The following is a 20918-nucleotide window of genomic DNA, read 5'->3' as shown; positions in this document are numbered from 1 at the left end:
GTGAGTGGATGAATTGGTGTGGCCTTAGGAAGAACTGTGCCCATGGAGTCAGGGGACTTTAGATCAAGACTTGGCTTTACAACACAGAGCTCTGTGATCTTTTTTTTTTGAAATTGAAGTATAGTTGATTTACAATGTTTTTAGGTGTACAGCAAAGTGATTCAGTTATATACACATATATATATTCTTTTTCAGATTCTTTTCCATTATAGGTTATTTCAAGGTATTGAATATAGTTCCCTGGGCTATACAGTAGGTCCTTGCTGTTTATCTACAGTATATATAGTAGTAGTATCGGTTAATCCCAAATTCCCAATTTATCCCTACTCCTGCCCAGAGCTCTGTGATCTTGAGTGAGTATCTCAATTATTGTTATGAAAGTAATACTAGGTTATTGTAGAAGATTAAAAAAAATACAAAAATCTCTATATAGAGAAAGCCCCCCACTTTTAAAAGTATGTGACGTCTTCCATGCTTTCCAGACAATTCTTTGGGTATAAGATGAGGTACACTGGGCAAACAGAGCAGTTTTCCTAGCTGCTCTGTATGAGAGTAACCTTCTGTTATCTGGTATTGTTCACCCACACGTAAAGTACTTTTTAGGTCAGAAATATGTAATCATAGGATTCTGCCCTGCCCAGGCTTGCCAGGGTCTGGTGGAAAGAGGAATCCCAGCCTGAACTCTTCTGTTTTATGGACTAAGAGAGAGAATTTTTTTTTTAGGCCACACCACGCGGCTTGCGGGACCTTAGTTCCCTGACCAGGGATCGAACCCGGGCCCCCGGCAGTGGAGGCGTGGAGTCCTAACCACTGGACCGCCAGGGAATTCCCTAAGAGAGGGAATTTTGAGAGGTGTATTGAGGGTGAGGACGAAGGGCAGTGAGAGTGATCAACTGCCTCAAGAGTAGTCGAAGTCTTACCTGAGTGAGTAGTTTAACCTCCCTAACCATCAGTTTCAACTTCTGTACAAAGGGGTCATGAAATATACCTCACAGGTTTGATGTATGGATTGAGTGAGGTAATATATGTAAGTATATTTATTATTCAAAAGGGTTTTAGAAATAAAAAATATCCTATATTTTTCTTAGTGATCCATTTAACACATGGGTTTTCTTATCCTAAATAATTTGGGCTTAGGGTAATACTAAGATTAGTTTGTCTCAGAACAGAGTAGCTGTGCAGTAAAGGAGTTTGTTGTATCTATTTCAGATTCCACAATTTGTATAATTAGGTTGACAATGAATTGGTTCAATGACCAGCTGTTCCTTACCTTATTGGAGTAGAACAGGAGGAAGGGGAGGTCGAGGCTGTAGCACTGACCAGACTGTGAATTTTAGAAAGAAATTTCTACATTGAGAGACACTGTGAAGTACTGGTTGGTTTTGGCAGCATACGGGGGGCTCTGCTGGCCCTGGGTTTCAAAGCTTGAGCAAAAGTGTCCTGAGGAAAAGCCCAAGGCTAGAAGACCCCTGACAGCTGTTAACCACACGCCCATGGCTTCTTACAGGAGGCTGCCCTTTAACCCCAAGGCATGCAGCACCCACCTACGATAGGAGATGCTCCTTGGGTTTCTCCCACTGTTGGGGTAGGTCACCACACCCTCTTATGATTAAGAGGTTCCCTTAGGGCAGAGCTGGCTGGAGCTATGGGACTGATGTGGCAGAGGAGTGTGTTTTTTTCCTTTGTGATCCTACAGCTGGGTGTGAGGATCATCTGTGGCCCGTTAATGCTGTATTCCGAGCACACATCAACCTGGGTGCAATGTTTGTGTACAGAAATGAGAGGCCTTATTTTTTTTTTTTGTGGTATGCAGGCCTCTCACTGTTGTGACCCCTCCCGTTGCAGAGCACAGGCTCCGGATGCGCAGGCTCAGCGGCCATGGCTTACGGGCCCAGCCACTACGCGGCATGTGGGATCTTCCCGGACCGGGGCACGAACCCGCGTCCCCTGCATCGGCAGGCGGACTCTCCACCACTGCGCCACCAGGGAAGCCCGAGAGGCCTTATTTTTACATTCCCGCCCATGGGGCTGGCCTGTTCCAGGCTAATATGAGACATTTGAAGACTTCTCTGTCTCTTCTGGTGAATTAGACTTTCTGGTCTCCTTTACTGAATATGCGGGGTAGGAAGGGCAAGGTTGTCAGTTACCATGAGGAAAACCTCATGGTTTCCCGTTCTACTGGCTCCTGGCCGTTAGGAGGGATTTGCCTTGAGTTTGCTCTGGACAGAGCTGTGTGCAGCATGGACACATCCCATCACACATCATCCTGTGCTTTGCTTTCTCCTCCTTGATTCTGACTTGGGAGGTGCCAGACAGTCTGGTTGCTGGTGTTCTGTTTCACCAGGTCTGGTTAGGCTTTCCGGAGGCTACTTGGATTCTTTTTTAGTAACTGACTGGGGAGTCAATATGGGGTATCTGGGAAGCATTGAAATGGATGACGAGGTAACCGGGTTCTGTCATTCTTTGGCTGTGTAACCTTGACTAGGTCAGTTGATCTTTAGTTGTGAAAGGAGAGGGTTGGACTAGATGACCATCAGTTCCATTCATGATGTTATGGAGAGGTGTTGTGCTGAGCTCTGGAAAGGTAACAGTGCCCAAGGTCTCCGCCATCATGAAGTTGATGGTCTCCTGGGGGGTGCACACAAGTGACCGGACAAAATCTGCTCAGTGCTATAAGAGGGAAGGGCTGTGTCTTCTGTGAACACACAAGGAAGGACTCCTTACCCGAGCTCAGAGCTCCCTAGAAGAAGGGGTGTCTAAGCTGAGACCTGAAGGATGACTGGAGTTGGCAAAATGCACGTGGGAGGAAAGGAGGCAAGTTCTTACTTTTTCACGACAAGTGCTGCTTCTCTCCTTTCCAAATTGGCTTATCATCCTTGACAAAGAGCGAATGCTTCCTGGTGCTAGTAGCCCTTCCGGGTGCCATTTTGGCCTTTCCGGTATTGCTGGAAGTGAGGACGAGGAAGAGTGGGAGACAGAAGGAAGGACATGGAGATCTCCTCCCCTGGATTTTTTGTGTTTGCACGAGGGGGAAAGCTGAAACACTGGGTTAAGCTTGGGTGGCACTGGAGGGCTGGTGGGGATGTTGACGAAGTCATCCATCTGGAAACCGGTGCTTGTGGGTTCCAGGTGTCACTCTAAAGTAGAGCTTGATCAACTCTGTGACAATTAACCCTGCAAGTGGAGTTAATCTGCTAGTCTCCTGAGTGGTCCTGGAACAGTGAGTGGGAGACAGCGGTGTGCCCATCAGGGTTGCCTCCCTCCTCCCATCACTGCACCCAGATTCCTGTTTTTTTTGTTTTTAATACTTATTTATTTATTTGGCTGTGCTGGGTCTTAGTTGCGGCGTGTGGGATTTTTAGCTGTGGCGTGTGGGATCTTTAGTTGCGGCATATGAACGCTTAGTTGCAGCATGTGGGATCTAGTTCCCTGACCAGGGATTGAACCCGGGCCCCCTGCATTGAGGACACGGAGTCTTAGCCACTGGACCACCAGGGCAGTCCCCCTCCGGGTTCTTTTTTCCTAAGGTTTTTATCCATGTTTGTCCCTCTGCCTGCTTAACGCATCCCCATCCTGTGTCACAGGTCACACTCAATCGGTACCAGAGAGAAGCAGAACAGAATCAGGTGGCCCTTCAGAGAGCAGAGGACAGAGTGGAACAGAAGGAGGCGGAAGTCGGGGAGCTGCAGAGATGCTTTCTGGGAATGGAGATGGTAACTGTTGGACTCTTGCTCTTCAGCACTCAGACTCCTGGGCCGGAAGGCGCCTGGGGATTGACTGAGGTGGTCGCAGGGACTGTCCTTCTCTGAGCAGCTCCAGAAAATCACATTTCATAGCTTCCTTTGGCAAATACCTTCGAGGACCTTTCAGCCCTTAAGGAATGGGAAGGTCTTTCTCTGTCTAACTTAGCCCTTGACAACTAGAGTTGAACCCATTTCCATTTCGGGCAGGTTCTTGTATAGCTGCCCTTTGGCCTTTGAAGATGGTTCTTCAGGAGCCACTCAGCCTGGTTTCTTGGGGACTGGTAGCCATAGTTGGCAGGGGGGCCTGGATAATGCAGGGCCGGACTCTCCCTCTGGGCAGCTGGGTGAGGCTGAGAAGTTTCTATGTGCTGGGGTGGGAAGGGTTATCCCGGACAGGGGAGAGTGCCCCATCAAACCAGCTTGGGCTGCTGCTCTTTGGCAGCTGTCCCAGGCCCAGCAGGGGCTGACTGCCAGCCCTAGCGCCCATCTCACCCCAAATGCAGGAACTGTCGCCATCTCCTCATCTTAGATTTTCTTCCCTTTGGCCCATCCAGGAGCATCAGGCCTTACTGGCGAAGGTCAGGGAAAGGGAGACAGCTCTGGAGGAACTTCGGAGCAAGAAGGTTGACTGCCAAGCAGAACAAGAAAAGTAAGGACTCTGGTTCACTGTGAGGTTGGGGTGCAGAGAAGGGAGGGCACAGACCTGGGGAGGAAGCTGGTGCTGATGTCAGATTTTCCAGCTCTGACTCACCATGTCTCTGCTCAGTGTGGGGCCCTGCCCAGGGAGACACTGTTGGGGAGGCTCCCATCTCCAAGGAGCTCATTTTCCAGGGAGTAATAACCTGAAGAAAGGGCTTCTACAGTTTTAGAGCCAGGGTCAAGCAGGAGCTGGTAAAGTGTCTGCCGTTGTGGCACATCATTCCTTGGTTGTCATACTGGATGTGGAAGTGGTGTTATTACACCACAGCTTACTCCCCCCCTAAACAAAAACCAACTGTAAACTATCTGAGGGTAAAATTGAATACTTTCCTCACAAGTTGTGCTGATGAAAATAAAATGAGCAGCTTCGTGGAGAGCTACTGAACTTCTTTCATCTGAACCATCTCAGAAACTGAGACCCACCTGTCAGCAGTGGCATCTAGGGGATCTCTGAGATCCTTTCTACTCCAGGCTTAGAGGATTTTGCGAATTCCCTCTGATCAGAGGGGATCAGAGGCCCCAGACCAATGAAACCTACAGGGCAAAGATTGAGCCATTCTTGGACCTTCACAAATTTAGAAATTTTTTACGCTGTTGGCAAGTAATATAGATCTCAGATGGTAAATCAAATTTTTTTAAAATAAATTTATTTATTTTTGGCTGCATTGGGTCTTCATTGCTGCACGTGGGCTTTCTCTAGTTGCAGCGAGCGGGGGCTACTCGTCATTGCAGTGCGTGGGCTTCTCATTGCGGTGGCTTCTCTTGTGGCGGAGCATGGTCTCCAGTTATGGCGGGCGGGCTCAGTAGTTGCGGCTCACAGGCTCTAGAGCGCAGGCTCAGTAGTTGTGGTGCACAGGCTTAGTTGCTCCGCGGCATGTGGGATCTTCCTGGACCAGGAATCGAACCTGTGTTCCCTGCATTGGCACGTGGATTCTTAACCACTGCGCCACCAGGGAAGTCCCGGTAAATCAAATTTAACGTTAGTATATTGGTCTGGACTTCATTGTATAAGTTGGACCTTTCTAAGTTCAACAGACATTACCTGAAGGGCCTTCTAAGGAATTCCAAGATGAACCGACACAATCCTTGCCTTCTTGGACCCCTCAGTCTTCTGGGGGGTCCTTTTCTCTCCTTTGGGAGATCCTTGATCTAGGCCTGCCTGACATGAAAAATGCAGACATCTTATTGTAGCCTTCTTTCAGACTTCACAGCAGAATTGCTTGATTTTTTAAAAAAATTTTTATATACATTTATTTATTTATTTTTGGCTGCATTGGGTCTTCGTTGCTGTGCGCGGGCTTTCTCTAGTTGCGGCGAGAGGGGGCTACTCTTCATTGCGGCGCACGGGCTTCTCATTGTGGTGGCTTCTCTTGTTGCGGAGCATGGACTCTAGGCGCACGGGCTTCATTAGTTGAGGCACGGGGGCTCAGTAGTTGAGGCTCAAGGGCTCTAGAGTGCAAGCTCAGTAGTTGTGGTGCACGGGCTCAGTAGTTGTGGCGCACAGGCTTAGTTGCTCCATGGCATGTGGGATCGTCCCGGACCAGGGCTCGAACCCGTGTCCCCTGCATTGGCAGGTGGATTCTTAACCACTGCGCCACCAGGGAAGCCCCAGAATTGCTTTAAATTACTCAGCACTCCCTCCTCAATGGTGGAGGTGCTCATGGGCAGGAGACTGAGTGGAAGGAGCAGGAGAAATACAAAAGACCAGATAATCCAAAACTGAGACTTGGGGATGGCAAATGACAGCTATGCATCATAAATGCTGATTTTTTAAATAAAAGGAGGCTGAGTAATGGGGCACTGCAGAGCTGAGGGTGACAACTTAGAATGTTTGAAGCTTAGGAAGGATGAGTTTGGAGGCTCAGATTGCAGTGTCCCCCACGCCGAGCACTGCCCATCTTCTAGCAGTGGGCGCTTGTCTGTTTCCTCAGGCAGACCCTGAGGGTAATGGGTACCAGCAATTCTTCAGCGCTCTGAACTCCTGGACTCCCCAGCCGCCTGACCTTTGGAGATCTTGGCCCAGTTTGCTTAGAAGAGGCAAAGGAAGCAGCAGTGGCTGGGAATCAGGAGACTTAGAAATGGACTTGTGTGAAGAGGCTTTAAGGGTCCTCAAATCTTATCTCCCTCCTGATATAAAATCCCTGCCAAAGCTTGAAGGTCTAGGGTATCATAATCCCAGCTTGTACTTGAATCTTTCCAGGAAGGAGGAGTTCATTACACACGAGGCAGTCCACTTTCTGACAACTTTAATACTGAAAAAGTCTTTCCTGTGTTAATATAAGAACTCCTTCCTTGAAACATCTACCTATTGACTCTAGTTTTATCCGTAGAACTATCCAGAATGACTTATCCTTTCTAACCTTTCTGAGCCTCAGTCCCCTTATTTGGACTAGATGATCTCTAGTGATGCTTCTGATGTGTTGTTCTAAGGTGTCCCACCACCTCCTCCTTATAGCAGACCACTGGGGAATCAGGCAGAGGGAATCATGCCTGATCGAAAGCCCCTGAGCCCAAGGCCCTTACTGTGACTGGGTGGAGAAAGCATCATTTCCCCTTGTCTCAGCCTTCTGGTCTTAATCCCCAGAGCTGCTAACCTGGAAAAGGAAGTGGCTGGGTTGCGGCAGAAGATCCACCACTTGGATGACATGCTTAAGAGCCAGCAGCGGAAAGTCCGGCAGATGATAGAGCAGGTAAGCAGGGTTAGATCTTACCCTGCTCTGGGTTACCCCCTCTGGAAGTTTCCACATTGTCTAGCCCTGTTTTCCTGTCAAGTCTACACCTTTATTGATTTATTTGCTTGGGTATCTTGGCTTATATTCATTAAGTGTCCCGTAAAACATTTATGGCAACCGATTACTAGGTTAGGGTGATTGGGATTTGCTTTTCTCCCATCTTTCCCCTACTTGTTTGGTTATTTGCCTTGTGCGTTCCCATGGGAGAAGAAGGACGAGGTTATTCTCGCCCACACGTTGAAGAGTGCTGGTAAATGAGTAATTAAGTCCCAGTAAACTCACTTATCTGTGTGTAGATTTTCAGCCTTTGCCCCTCATGCACATTTTCTGCCTTCCCTTGCCTGAGCTAGGGTAGCACACTCAGAACATGCCATTTTGTAGAATCGTTTTGAGAATTTAAGATACCCTAATTGCGAGGGCATAGTTGCTGCATGTCAGCTCCATGAGGGCTAGGATTTTTCTGTCTTGTTCACTGCTGTTGCCCATTCTCTAGAACAGGGTCTGTCATAGGGTAAGCACTCAGTAAATATCTCTTGAACCAATACATAATTTGTCTTTCCCAAAGTCAAATGGAAGGGGTTTTGAATCATCCATTACTTTGGATTATCAGGGTGGTGTTCCCCTCAAACCCCTGCCCCCACACCTGGGGTAATCAAGAGTTTAACACTCACTGAAACAAGGCTTTTATAGAAAAGCTAAGCCAGCCACGTGAGAGGTGCAAAACTCTGCCCTTTGTCTCTGCTGGCTCCCCCGCCCCGGCAGCGGGGCGAAGTGCGATGAGTATGTAATGAGTCATTTCAGAACAAGCTTCAGTGTCTGCCATAACTTTGCAGCTCCAGAATTCAAAAGCTGTGATACAGTCAAAGGACACTGCCATCCAGGAGCTCAAGGAGAAGATCGCCTACCTGGAAGCCGAGGTGTGTGTTCTGGGCAGCCCTGGGAAGGGAGCAGACTCTTGAAGAAAAAACTGGACATAGGGAGGGGGAGATTCTAGAGGGGGTCTCGATCCTGTCTAGCTGCTGCTCGGAAGTGAGTAGCTGGGGTGGTTGGATGATCTTCAGTGCCGCCGAGTGAACATTTTCTAAGACTCTTCAGGGAGTTGCAAACAATGGTAAGACCTGTCCCCACTCTGAAAGGATATATCCTCATGGTGCAAGCCCTGTGCCACCTAGCAGCATGGAGGCCGGCCCTTCATTCTGACTATATGGGCTTGGCAGAGGAGCTGACAGTGGAGCTGAGCTTTGAAGGAGGACGCATTCTACGGGTGGAGTCTTCTCCTTGGCTAAGGCGATGGGCTCGATTAGCTAATGAGTTCTTGGTCTGATTTCTACCATACCTCAGGGCCCCTCCTGTCCATTGACTGACTACCTGAGATTGCTTTGCAGCCATTGTGTGAGGGTCCCAGCTAGTGGGGGAGATAAAAAGAAATGGGAGACAGGGTTGTTTATCTCCAGGGAGATTGCAGTCTAGATTTATAGATAAAATACATTTAAAAAATACCTAAGAATACTTTATAGAAAAGCATATGGACAAACATAAGTAAATATCTCAGCAGACTATAGGAAATTATATGCAGGAAATGTATAGAGAGGATTTACAGGAGAGGATCAGTGCTGCACAGTTATTGAGAGAACGCGCCTTCAGGGAAGGAGGCTGGAGTAAGTAAGTACTGGAGGGAGAGGGCATCCTGGTGGCACACACGGTAGGGGTTGGGGTGACAGCAGCGCACAGAGCTGGAGACCAGAATGAGCTGGTTAAATGTGGCACGGGGCAAACCAGAGGAAGCCCAATTCTGATCTCATAACGTGTGTTACAGAATTTAGAGATGCACGACCGGATGGAACACCTGATAGAGAAACAGATCACCCATGGCAACTTCAGCACCCAGAACCGGACCAAGACTGAGAACCTGGGCAGGTGAGTGGGCATGAATGGAGTGGGCCCCAGGTAGGAAGTGAAGGAAAGAGGGACAGAGCCGTGGGAAGGAGACCTTTAGTGCCAAGGCCAGGATGAGGCTCTTCTAAATCCAGCTTCCTTCTCTCAGTCTCGAATCTGACCCATTCTCCACCTGAGCCACTTTCTAACCAGCTTAGAGTAGAGCCTGATACCAGAACCCCAAAGAGGCCCGTGAACAGTGCTAGAGGCGCCTGAAGCCCCTAAAGTCGTATGCAAAAATTGTGAATGTATAGTAAGGGCATATTTCCAGGGAGAGGGCCTTTTGTTTCCAAGAGATTCACAAAAAGGTCCAAGACTGAAAAAAAATCAAGAATCGCAGCCATACCCACTCCTAAGGTGTTCAGCTGCACCTTCTCTTTTCCCCACCCCTGCCACCAGACAAAAGTACCAGTCCCCTAACATCTTAGCACTGACAATTACTATTTCAAGGCATGAGAACCGAGATCAGCGGGCCCTGCAGGATAGAATCCAGAGGCAAACTGGAGGGGCGGCTCTGTGAAGGGTGGGCAACAACAGGGCACTCAGCGTTTCCGACTTTCTTTTCAGCGTTAGGATCACCAAGACCCCCAGCCCAAAGCCCATGCCTCTCATCCGAGTGATGGAAACATGAGCTGAAGGAGACAAGATGCTGCTGTTGCTGGTGCCTCTGGCCTGGGGAGCAGCCCACCACCCCTGGAGGCTGCCGGCCCTGACTTTGACTTCCCGACTGCTCCCTTCATGGTTCCGAACGCCAGTCCTCTACGCTGGGCGGACAGGGGATGAGCTCCCCCTCTGGACACTGCAGCCTCTGGAGGCCGGCGATATCCTGCCTACAGGACCCAGGGCAGTAGCCTTATTCCCATAGTTAATATTTTTCTCTGTAGCAGAGCCTCCCTTCTGTTGTAGACTGGAGTTTGTAGCAGGGGCCGGTTATTCTGCCCCAGAAGCCAGGCCCTCCGCAGGTCAGGAGAGGTGACAAGATCTACCTCAGCCCTAGAGGCTGGAGGCACAGATGTCAGCAGTGATTGGAGAGTGGCCCCGGGGCATGAAGTTCCTTCCTTAAACACAGCTCAGTTCTTAGCAACAAACTGTTTGTTTTTCTAATTGCTCCACCCTCAGCCCATGCTGACCTGGGCCTCCTGCAGACAGACAATGGGGCTACCTGTCATGGCCTGTGAACCTCAACTTTGACTGGACGGCCTTGTCTTTTGGGGAGGGGGAATGTCCTTCAGGGAGTAGCTCATAGCAGAAAGGTTCTGTGAGGCCACGGACAGTTACGGGCGACTTCTGTCTGTTGTGAGGACTCCCAGAATCTCTTAGGGTTTCCCCCTAAGTTGCGGAGCAAGATACACCTCATTCTTCTCGACTCAGAGCCTAAAAACTGTTTTCACTGGGTTACATCAGTCTCAGCGAAGAAACTCTCATGGTATTTACTTGGCTAAGTTATTGGTGTTTTTGCTTACAACTGATTAAATACCAAGAGTTCAGAGTTCTGCAGCCTTCTCTTGCGGTGTTTGGATTTGCTCTGACAGAGGGAAAAGAGTGTTCCCAGTGGACTTGTCGATTTCAGAATGATGTCATAGTCTTTTTCTCTCTTTCCTGCTGCTTTTCCCTTCCTCCTCCAAACCTCAGGAAGGCAAGTATTGATATATTCGCCCTGAAGCATCTGGGTCTGAGTGTCTGTTGTTTGGGGGAAGAGAGCAATCAGGAGGGATTGAATTCTTCCCTTAACCCCTCTGCACCCCTCTGCTCCACAGTCAGTTTGTTACCCTGGCTCTGAGTGAACCTGCCACTCATCGAGTTTCTTTAGGGCTCTTCCTGCAGCCTTAAGGAGGAGATAAGCGTCAGAATGTGGTACCGTAGGACACAGAAAAATGAGAAATAAAAATTAAGTCTTTAAGTTCTACTTGGCTCAAAACCAGAAGCCTTAAGTCTGTGGTTTCTGTGCATCAGGTCTGAGCTCCCATGCTGGCTTTGTCCATCGTGTTCTGGTGTTCTGGTGTTCTTCTCGCCATTCCCATTTGTGAAACGAGGGGGCTGGACCAGATAATCTCCATGAGCCCTTCCAGTTCTGATATTCTTTCCTGTGGCATGTTCTTTGTGGGGTGAATTTAATAAATTATGTTAATGTGTCTCTTTGAGCTCCTGGCCTGGTTTCTTTTCACTTTTCAGGGAGGATGAAAGAGCATAATTTTAGTGCCTCTTGCAGGTGGGCACCCTGCTGTCCACATCTGGGAGGTATGGAGACATCCCCAACACGATGATGTGGGGACTTTGTGGCATTCAGAGGAGTTAGCCTGTCTCTGTTAAACAGCTCAGCTCCATAGTCTGAGTCTGCATTGCAGGAGGTAGCCCCTAACTTGAGCTCTGACCCTGTCTGGGGTGGTGGCCTTGTGGGATCCCTAAGGTTGGCCACTGCGTGTCTTCCTCAGTTGGAAAAGATCTGCTGACAGACAGAGGTCCTGTGATTACTTAGAGATTTACCAATCAGCACTGGAGGGAGACGACTAACTCCATGTGATTCGCAGAAATGAAAAGTACTCTGGAAATGCTGACTGCAGCTGTTTGAGGCTTTAGTTTTTGGCTATCTCTAGGCATCATTCAGTTAATCCACTGATCATCTTTTTCTTTCTGCCAAAAAATGTAGTTGACTGCAGGGCCCAACGGGGACATAGCTAAATTTACACGAATCTTCCCTGTACCAAAGAAACTAGAAATGGAACCCCTGTCATCCCTGGCTGCATTTCCTCTCTAGTCCCCTTTCTCCTTCAATCAAAAGAATGTAAATTTTTCTCTTGTGACTTTTCTTCCCCTGTCTGCTTCTCAGCTAATTCGCATCCAGGCTTCAGGATGCACTGGATACCTCCTTCCATTCCGGACCTGGGTTTGTCTTCTGACAGCCTGGGTTCTCTTCCTTCTCTGGAAGTCTTGCTTGGCCTGGGTGTATCTAGACTGTGCTTGTTCTCCGAATATTAAGAGGGTGGAAGCAGGGTGCGGTTACCTGAGGTGCCAAGGCGACTGACTTGCGTGGCTGGAAGGAGACAGGAGCGAGTGAGCCACCGCACAGGAGAGGGAGGCTCTGGGCTGGGTCTCAAGGACGTGGTTGGATGAGCAGAGCTTCCATCTGGAGATAATGAGGTGGTCTGGAAACGTTCTGGAGATTAGAACTAGAGCTCTAATGGCAGTTCCCTGGAGGTCCAGTGGTTAGGACTCTGCGCTTTCACTGCCTCAGGCCCGGGTTTGATCCCTGGTCAGGGAACTAAGAGCCCACAAGCCACGTGGCACGGCCGAAAAAAAAAAAGAACTAGAGCTCTAAGAGATTCCTGGGACCAAAAAGTGCCCCTGGTGTATATTTCCCCGAGTTTAGTTGTACCACTGCTGAAAGGAACAGGGGCTAAGAAGGGTCTATGGGAAGAAAAAGTAGCTGAGGGAAAGGTAGTTTATATCCTGGCAACTTTTCCATTAGAGATGGAGAATAGCCCAGGGCCTGAGAAAGGGCGTGGCGAGAAGCTGCTCCTGACTTCAGCGGCCTGTTTATTGCCTGAGTTATGTCATTTGTAAGCCAACTCCTCTGTGCTCCTTGAATATGTCGCAGAGGGAAGATTGAGTCTGACTCCCTGGGACCTTTGCCATGACGGCCTGTTTATTTGAGCTGGGTGTTGAGAGCTGCCCGGACACGCAGCCGTCATCAGCAGGCTGCTATAAACCCGGAGCATCACCCCAACATGGGAAAAGCTTGCAGAAGCACTCCTTGCCTCTGTCCTCCCACCTCTTCATTTGTCCCCTCCCTGAGTAGAAAAAAATCCTGACAGGGACATGGTATTTCAACCAAATGGTACATTGGACCTCTTTTCTTTTTTCAGTTTTTAATTTTATTTTATTTTTTACTTTTTTGAAAAAATATCTTTATCGGAGTATAATTGCTTTACAATGGTGTGTTAGTTTCTGCTGTACAACAAAGCGAATCAGCTATAGGTATACATATATCTCCCTATCCCCTCCCTCTTGTGTCTCCCTCCCACCCTCCCTATCCCACCCTCTAGGTTTTCACAAAGCATCGAGCTGATCTCCCTGTGCTATGCAGCAGCTTCCCATTAGCCATCCACTTTACATTTGGTAGTGTATATATGTCAGCGCTACTCTCTCACTTCCTCTTTTTTAAAACTAAGTATCTAAAGCCAAAAATTGATTGGCTTATTTTCAACTCTATTTAAAAAAATTTTGTATTATGAAATGTTCCAAGATGTACTCTGTAAAGATGATTTGACATGACATGGCTTAAAGCAACTTAATTTGACTGAGGAGGGTAATATCCCTTGGGGTAGAAAAGCAAATTTCTGTCTTTAATCAGCTCTTCAATGTGTGTTGCTGTTTTTTGTTGGGCCTCTGCTAATCCCGTGGGCTCCCTCATTCCTCATTGCCAAGCGTTGCGGAGCTTGGGCCTGAGTTTTGTTCAGGCTCTGACCCAACAGCAGATGTTAGCCTAGGGCCCTTGGCCTCTTTTCCATGCTTCGATTTAGGACTCTCACTTCGCAAGGAGAAAGTTTCCTATCTTCCCTGTCCCAGTTCTAAGCCCCATGACCTTGAAACTCAAAGTTGGAGACCTAAATATTCTCTAGCCCCTCTTTCTCCAAGGAAAATCCTTATCTAACCTGAGGCTAAAGGAGATGTGTTTTTAAAAGGTGAGGAATTTCTAACTCTGTGTGCTCTGTGGGTGGGCAGTGAGACCTACTTTGAACTCTAAAATGTGTGTGGCCTTTCTTCTGGAATCTCTCTTCCTCTGGAGCCCTCTGGGACATGGGATTGAGGGTAGATGGTGGTAGGTTAATTAATTTCCTGACCAGGTATTGGTCGCCAAGTCTTAGACCACAGGATCTCACAAGCTGAGGGGAAGGAAGTCATTTGTCCTCTTGACTTAATCTGTCAATTGAGGGGGGTATTCTAGGCCAAACTCGCATATGTCTGCAGGAGTTTGAGGACACTTATATCTGTTTTATATCTATTTCTATGTGTTTGTGTTTGAACTGGCCTGCTATGTAAAACATATGATTGTGGGGGAAAATTGGAAAAACACTGATGTTTAGGAAAAACTCAGTTTTTCACCTGTATGTCTCCTTTACTACATACACAGAACACTTCACTTCTGGTCACCAAGTATGTGGGTATTTTTCCCCCTATAACAGGCAATTCTCTGCAACACCAGCTGGGTGTCCTACAATTTAACTCAATTCTGACACCATCTACCTGGAGATAAGGTTAAGGGCTCAGTCTCAAGAGACTGTCCCTCCCCAACCTCAGATGCCAACTGCAAGTAGCAGGTCCCTAGCTGGACTTTTGTCTGACTTGCCTGCAAACCAGAGGTTCCCACAACCCCCTCCTTGGGTTCGATTAATTTGCTAGAGAGGCTCACAGAACTCAGGGAAACACCTACTTACCTTTACCAGCTTATTAAAGGATATAATAAAGGATGCAGATGAACAGCCAGTTGAAGAGATCCATAGGGCAAGGCCTGGGAGGGTCCCGAGTGCAGGAGGTTCAGTCTTGGTGAAGTTGGAGTGCATCACCTTCCCAGTATAAGGATGTGCTCACCCACCTGGAAGCTCTCCGAACCCCATACTGTTGGTATTTTATGGAGTCTTCCTCATGCAGGCATGATTAATCGTGAACTTCATTTCTAGTCCCTCTCCCCTCTCTGGGTAAGTGGGGGACAGGGCTGAGAATTCCAAGCTTCTAATCATGGCTTGGTCTTTCTGGTGACCAACCCCCATCCAGGAGCCCGGCCGGAGTCCCCTCATTAGAATAAAAGATGATCCTAGTGCATTTATCACTTAGGAATTGACAAGGGTGTTAGAAACCCTGTGCCAGGAACCCAGGGCACAGACCAATACATACGTTTTCTATTATCTCACAACTAGGCTGTAGATCTGTCTCCTTGGATATATTGTAATCTCAGGGTCAGGAGGACCAAAATTGACTTCCTTTGAAACTACCTTCCCTTTTCAATTCTCATACTTCCTCTTAGTAGAGAGAATCACTTTCTTCAGTGATTTAGAGCCATCTTTGACTCTTTGCATTTCTTTATTCCTTATATCTAGTTTGTCAATATGTCCTAATGTTTCCTCTTTTGAGATATCTCCCAGACTTGCCCCTTCCCATGTTCGCAGCCTCATCTTAGCCCATCTCTTTAAGCCTGGATTACCACAGAAGCCAGTCCTCACTGGTACCCCACCTCTAGCCTAACCTGCCCCAAATCCACCCACCTCACCACTGTCATTTGAATTACTCCCAGATACATTTTCATCCTATCAGCGGGGTTATTTAGCCAGGACAAAAGAAGGCTGATGGAAACATGATAGCAGTCTCCAAGAGATGAAAATCTGTCCTGTAGAAGGAGGTGCAGTTTCACTCCACCTAGCTCCAGAGGGGAGAACTCAGACTTGTGGGTGGTACCTGCAGGGAGATGGCTAAGAAACAAAAGGACAATTAGAGTGTCAGCTGGACTGTCTTGACAAGTTAGCAAGTTTCCCTACATATGCCAGTAATATCCCAGTTAGAAAACAATCTGAAATAACAAATACAAAATACCTAGAAATAAACTTTATTTGAAATGTCAGTAATCTATGTGAAGAAAATGACCACATTTTGTTGAAAAATATGGGAAACTTAATGAAGAAAAACTTTCCTGGATGGCAAAGTTTAAAATCGTAAAGATGTCAATTCTTCCTTAATTCATTTTTAGGCTTCGTGTACTTACAGTGAAAATTCCAAGAGTCCTTTTAGAATTAGATATAATTATTTTAAAAATTCATCTGGAAAAATAAACAAGGGAGATGGCAAAGAAAATTTTGAAGACAGACCTTAATTGGAGGATTATTAGCCTTGGCGGATAGTGAAATATTACATAGCTAGGCAGAAATAGACTCAATTTTATATAAGCATTAAAAAAAGGATAAAAGAAGCATTGCAACTCAATGCGGGAAAAGGCGTTTGAACAGTTGGTTAAGAATTTAGAAAATAGGGCTTCCCTGGTGGCACAGTGGTTGAGAGTCCGCCTGCCAATGCAGGGGACACGGGTTCGTGCCCCGGTCCGGGAAGATCCCACATGCCGCGGAGCGGCTAGGTCCTTGAGCCATGGCCGCTGAGCCTGCGCGTCCGGAGCCTGTGCTCCGCAGCGGGAGAGCCCACAGCAGTGAGAGGCCCGCGTACAGCAAAAAAAAAAAAGAATTTAGAAAATAAAAGAAAAAAGAATTCTAACCTTAAACAGTACACCTGAATAAATTCTAGGTAAATGAAAGAAATTAAATACTATAATTTAACTGTAGAAAAACTAGAAGAAAATACAAATGAATATCAACTCTGAGAGGAGATCCATTTAGAATTTTAGTATTAAAGGTCATGAAGGTATACGTCAATTATATCCCAATAAAAAATAAAAATAAAGGTCACGAAGGAAAATATTTTAGTTCATAAAAATGTAAACTTTCTAAATTGAAGAACTAAAGAAGGCCAAAAAATGGGGAATTATTAGTGGCAAATATGATGAAGAGGCAACATTTTTGTTGATAAGCTCATATTGATAAAAGTACTAAGATCCTTCTAGATCACTGGTCAGGATAAGAATGGATAGTTCAGGGCTTCCCTGGTGGCGCAGTGGTTGGGAGTGCGCCTGCCGATGCAGGGGACGCGGGTTCGTGCCCCGGTCCCCTGGGAGGATCTGGGAGGATCCTGCATGCCACGGAGTGGCTGGGCCCGTGGGCCATGGCCACTGGGCCTGCGCGTCCGGAGCCTGTGCTCCGCAACGGGAGAGGCCACAACAGTGAGAGGCCCGCGTACTGCAAAAAAAAAAAAAGAATGGATAGTTCATACAAGAGTTCATATTCTTTTTTCTGCACATGTTTATTAGGCTCCTACTCTGTGCTTTGGACTGAGGATTCAGGTGGGTTTACGACAGTGAGCAAGACAAGCTCAGTCCTGCCATTGGAGCCCTTATGTTAGGTGGGATAATGTGGGTTGCAAATCAGAGAAAATGCAGCTCCAATTGGCTTAAGCAATAATGGATCAGTCTGACTGGCTCAGGTGACTAAAAAGTCCAGAGATGCTTTAGGCTCACGTGAGCCTTCATAGAATAATTTGAGGTTTCACCAAAGACCCAGTTTTGTTCCATGTCTTCTCTGCACAAGAGATCTGTGCTTCTTATAATAGCGTAAAATGGGAAACATGTGTCCAACAAAAGAGAAATGGATAGGTACATGCAGATGCATTCACTACAAATGGCCTTTATGAAGACTATGTCACATCAGGGAACTGTGCTTAGAATGTTAAGTGAAACAAAGTAGGACACAAAATTTTATGGACACTTATTACATTAGCAAAAGAAAAAAAAATATTTCTAAAAAAAAGGCTAGAAATAAATACACCTAACTGCTAACCATGTTAGTGTTAAGGCAGGATTTATTTTTCTGTTGGTTTTTGTTACCTTTATCCTTCATTTTCCAAATTTTCTACAGTGTTCACTCTTCCCTCTCCAGCAGGGTTGTGTTCCCACACTGCCTTCTGTTCATGCCAGGATCATTCCTCTCTTTGTACCTTTGCTAGTGTTATTTCCTTCGCCTGGAATGCCTTCCTCTTTTGCCCTATTAATCCATCAAATATTTATTGATAATTGATACAGGCGTATAGTGCAGCTTGTGGAATGTAATGTACATGAAAACACTTTGTAAACTGCTTTACAGATGTTAGTTGTTATTGTTAGGAGAAAAAAAAAAAGATGAGGAGGATAAGGAAGAGAAAAAACTATTATTTGTACAAAAATGTGCCAGGTGCTAGGGGAGGCCAGGATGGAAAAATATAGAACAGGGTTGCAGTCCTCCAGAAGTTTAGAATCTTGTCAGGTGAGTAGAGGAAAAAAATACCACCATGTGGAATAGAAATCGATAGAAATGAAATGAATAGAAATAGATAATGGAACATGTGAAATGCGAATGTGAGAGAGGCAGACAGTGATATAAGAGGAAACAGAGGAGGGTGGGGAGGATGTGGAGCTAGAACCAGGCCCTGAGGGATTTGGGCAGGTAGGTTCAAAGAGAAAGGACATAAAGAAAGCTTGCGTTGGGAAAAAATGTGGCATGGGGTGGGGTGGGGGGATGAGCCCAGCTGAAGATCCTGCTGGAAAGTGGTAGGAGGTTAGGGGGAGGGGGAGATAAGTAGGGTGGGCCTTGCCACAGGTCTCTGCTGGAGTTTTTAAAAACTAGTATGGAAGTCCCAGGTGGATGGTGGGCAGGGTTCTTCCTTGCCTGTCTTGTTCGATACTGAATATCTTAGTACATAGAAAAGTGGTGCCTGGAACACAGTAGATGCTCAATAAATATTAGTTGAAGGGAAGTTGGAATGAATGAATCATAGGAGTGACATCATAAAATAGGAAGGCTAATCCGAAAGAGGTGGATGACATGGACTGAAAAGGTAAAGGCTGACAGCAAAGAGACAAGTTAATAGATTGTTAGGGTACTTCCAGGCAGGAAATAATGAGGGACTGAATTGGGATTATGGCTGCTGGACTTGAAAGTACAGGACTGGTGTGAGAGTCATTTGGAAAGAACCGATAGGCCTTGGTGACTAACCAACCAGATCTACAGAGATGGAGAGAAAAGAATTAGAGCTAACATCAAAGAAAGTTAATCATGCTTCAAGACTTGGCCTGAGTTCCTCTTCCAGGAAGTCTTCCCAGAATTCTCAAGCCTGTGCTGTGTGTTCCCTTTCTGAAATCAATTAACATAAATAATCTGTATCACCCTGTATTAGGATGTAATAGTTATGACATTATAATTCAGACTTTGCATATGTTTGTTTCCCCAACTAGATTGCAAGCTTTGAAAGGTCAGGGAAATATCTAATCCCCACAGTGCCTGGCCCTGGTACTGCCACAAAGTCCTCACTGATTTAGAAGAAACTTGTATTCGCCTCTGTGCTGAAGAGGGCACTTACCTCTGTTTCTTGTTTTGAATTGTTTTCATCTTCTCTCTTAATTGGTCCCAGGTAGTATGGAAGAGACCAATCTGGAGTATTAGTATCCTCCCCATGTAAGAGTCGAATGCCAACTATTAGCATTGTTTTCAGCAATAAAGAATTTTATTTATTCCTTCATTCATTTGTCAGTCATTCAACAGTAGGGAAATAATGTAGCATAGAGCTTAAGAGTCCATGAGCTTTGGATCTTGCTTCTAATCTTAGATCTGTCATTCACTGGGCCATGCCGGTTTGGAAAAGTTATTTAATCTCTCTCAGTTTTAATTTCCTCATCTATAAAATCAAGATAATAATGTCTACCTAATAAGAACATTTACTGAGTGCTTACTGCCATTTACTTCCCATTTTACAGATGAGGAAATTGAGACACAGAGAAAGGATGCACAGGTAGGAAGTGTGGAACCAGGAGTCAGTCATAGAAAATCTTGTCCCAGAGTCCTTGTGAAATGGGAGGGAAGCGGGCAGGGCACAGCCTTTGAAAGAACAACATAGCCCGAGGACATGACATAAACTGATTTGAACCAAATGGGCCCAAGATGGCAGACAAGTTGACTTCCACTAGACCTTGAGCCTCAGTATATGCTCACTGTAACACATCAGCAAGCTAAATTACACAGCCATAGGCACCATGACAGTTCCAAGGCTGACCATAAGGATCAAAAAGTGGGCGGCGGGTGCTTCCCTGGTGGCGCAGTGGTTAAGAGTCCGCCTGCCGACGCAGGGGACACGGGTTCGTGCCCCGGTCTGGGAAGATCCCACATGCCGTGGAGCGGCTGGGCCCGTGAGCCATGGCCGCTGAGCCTGCGCGTCCGGAGCCTGTGCTCCGCAACGGGAGAGGCCACAACAGTGAGAGGCCTGCGTACCCGGGGGGGAAAAAAAAAAAAAAAAAAAAAAAAAAAAAATAGTGGGCGGTGGCCCAATTCCTGGAAATCCCCGCCCCTTCCTGAAATAGCTGGAATACTCCTCCCATTCATTAGCCTATGAAATTACCCACCCTGATAAAAACTGACAAACCCATACCCTGGTGCCTTTCTCACCTTCTGAGGTGGCCCACACTCTGTGGAGTGTGTTTCTCTCTAAGTAAGTCCACTTCTTACCTATCACTTTGTCTCTCACTGAATTCTTTCTGGGATGAGACATCAAGAACCTGAGCTTCATTAAGTCCTGTGATCTCAGTTGGAAGACTGGAGGTTTTGGCCGTGTTCGAGTCCTGGCCGCATGGGTTTGAGTCCCAGTCAGGGTTTTGGCCGGGTTCGAGTCCCTGTACGTGGGTTCAAGTTCCAATCTGAGGTGCATGGTTTCACTTGTGCTTAATGGTGTGCTCTATAACTTCACAGGTGTGGCGATCGTCAATATAAAACCACATCTAAATATCATATGTAATGTGTCTGGCAGTGTCAGCAGACACTGAATATGCTAATTATTGTTAATAAATCTTTTTGAGCATCTAATATGTCAGTGGTATAGGGTTGGGCTTTGGGGATATTAAGAGGAAAAGACTCTGCCCTCAAGTTACTCCGAGTCTTAATAACCAGATATTTGTGTGCCAAGAGGCAAACAGACAATCATAAACTATCAGTGCTGGGGCTTCCCTGGTGGCGCAGTGGTTGAGAATCCGCCTGCTGATGCAGGGGACACGGGTTCGTGCCCTGGACCAGGAAGATCCCACGTGCCGCGGAGCAGCTGGGCCCGTGAGCCATGCCCGCTGGGCCTGAGCGTCCAGAGCCTGTGCTCCTTAACGGAAGAGGCCACAGCAGTGAGAGGCCCGTGTACCACAAAAAAA

General features: G+C 46.8%; 1 protein-coding gene across 3 annotated transcripts in view; it reads left to right on the top strand.

Annotated features, from left to right (window-relative positions):
- Nucleotides 1-19252, top strand: part of TUFT1 (tuftelin 1) — a 51774-nt gene extending 32522 nt beyond the window's left edge. For all 3 annotated transcript variants that reach the window (XM_019919472.3, XM_019919470.3, XM_019919473.3), the window contains 6 exons: nt 3585-3713; nt 4298-4392; nt 7027-7132; nt 8008-8091; nt 8991-9091; nt 9677-19252. In XM_019919472.3, the coding sequence (XP_019775031.1) occupies nt 3585-3713; nt 4298-4392; nt 7027-7132; nt 8008-8091; nt 8991-9091; nt 9677-9740 (579 nt within the window). In that variant the 3' untranslated portion in view covers nt 9741-19252. The remainder of the gene's footprint in view (nt 1-3584; nt 3714-4297; nt 4393-7026; nt 7133-8007; nt 8092-8990; nt 9092-9676) is intronic.
- Nucleotides 19253-20918: the final 1666 nt, after the last annotated feature.

Source organism: Tursiops truncatus, chromosome 1, assembly GCF_011762595.2.
Source record: "Tursiops truncatus isolate mTurTru1 chromosome 1, mTurTru1.mat.Y, whole genome shotgun sequence".
Taxonomy (NCBI): Eukaryota; Metazoa; Chordata; class Mammalia; order Artiodactyla; family Delphinidae; genus Tursiops; species Tursiops truncatus.
Note: the sequence above shows the minus strand (reverse complement) of the source record. Positions and strands in the feature narration are given on the sequence as shown.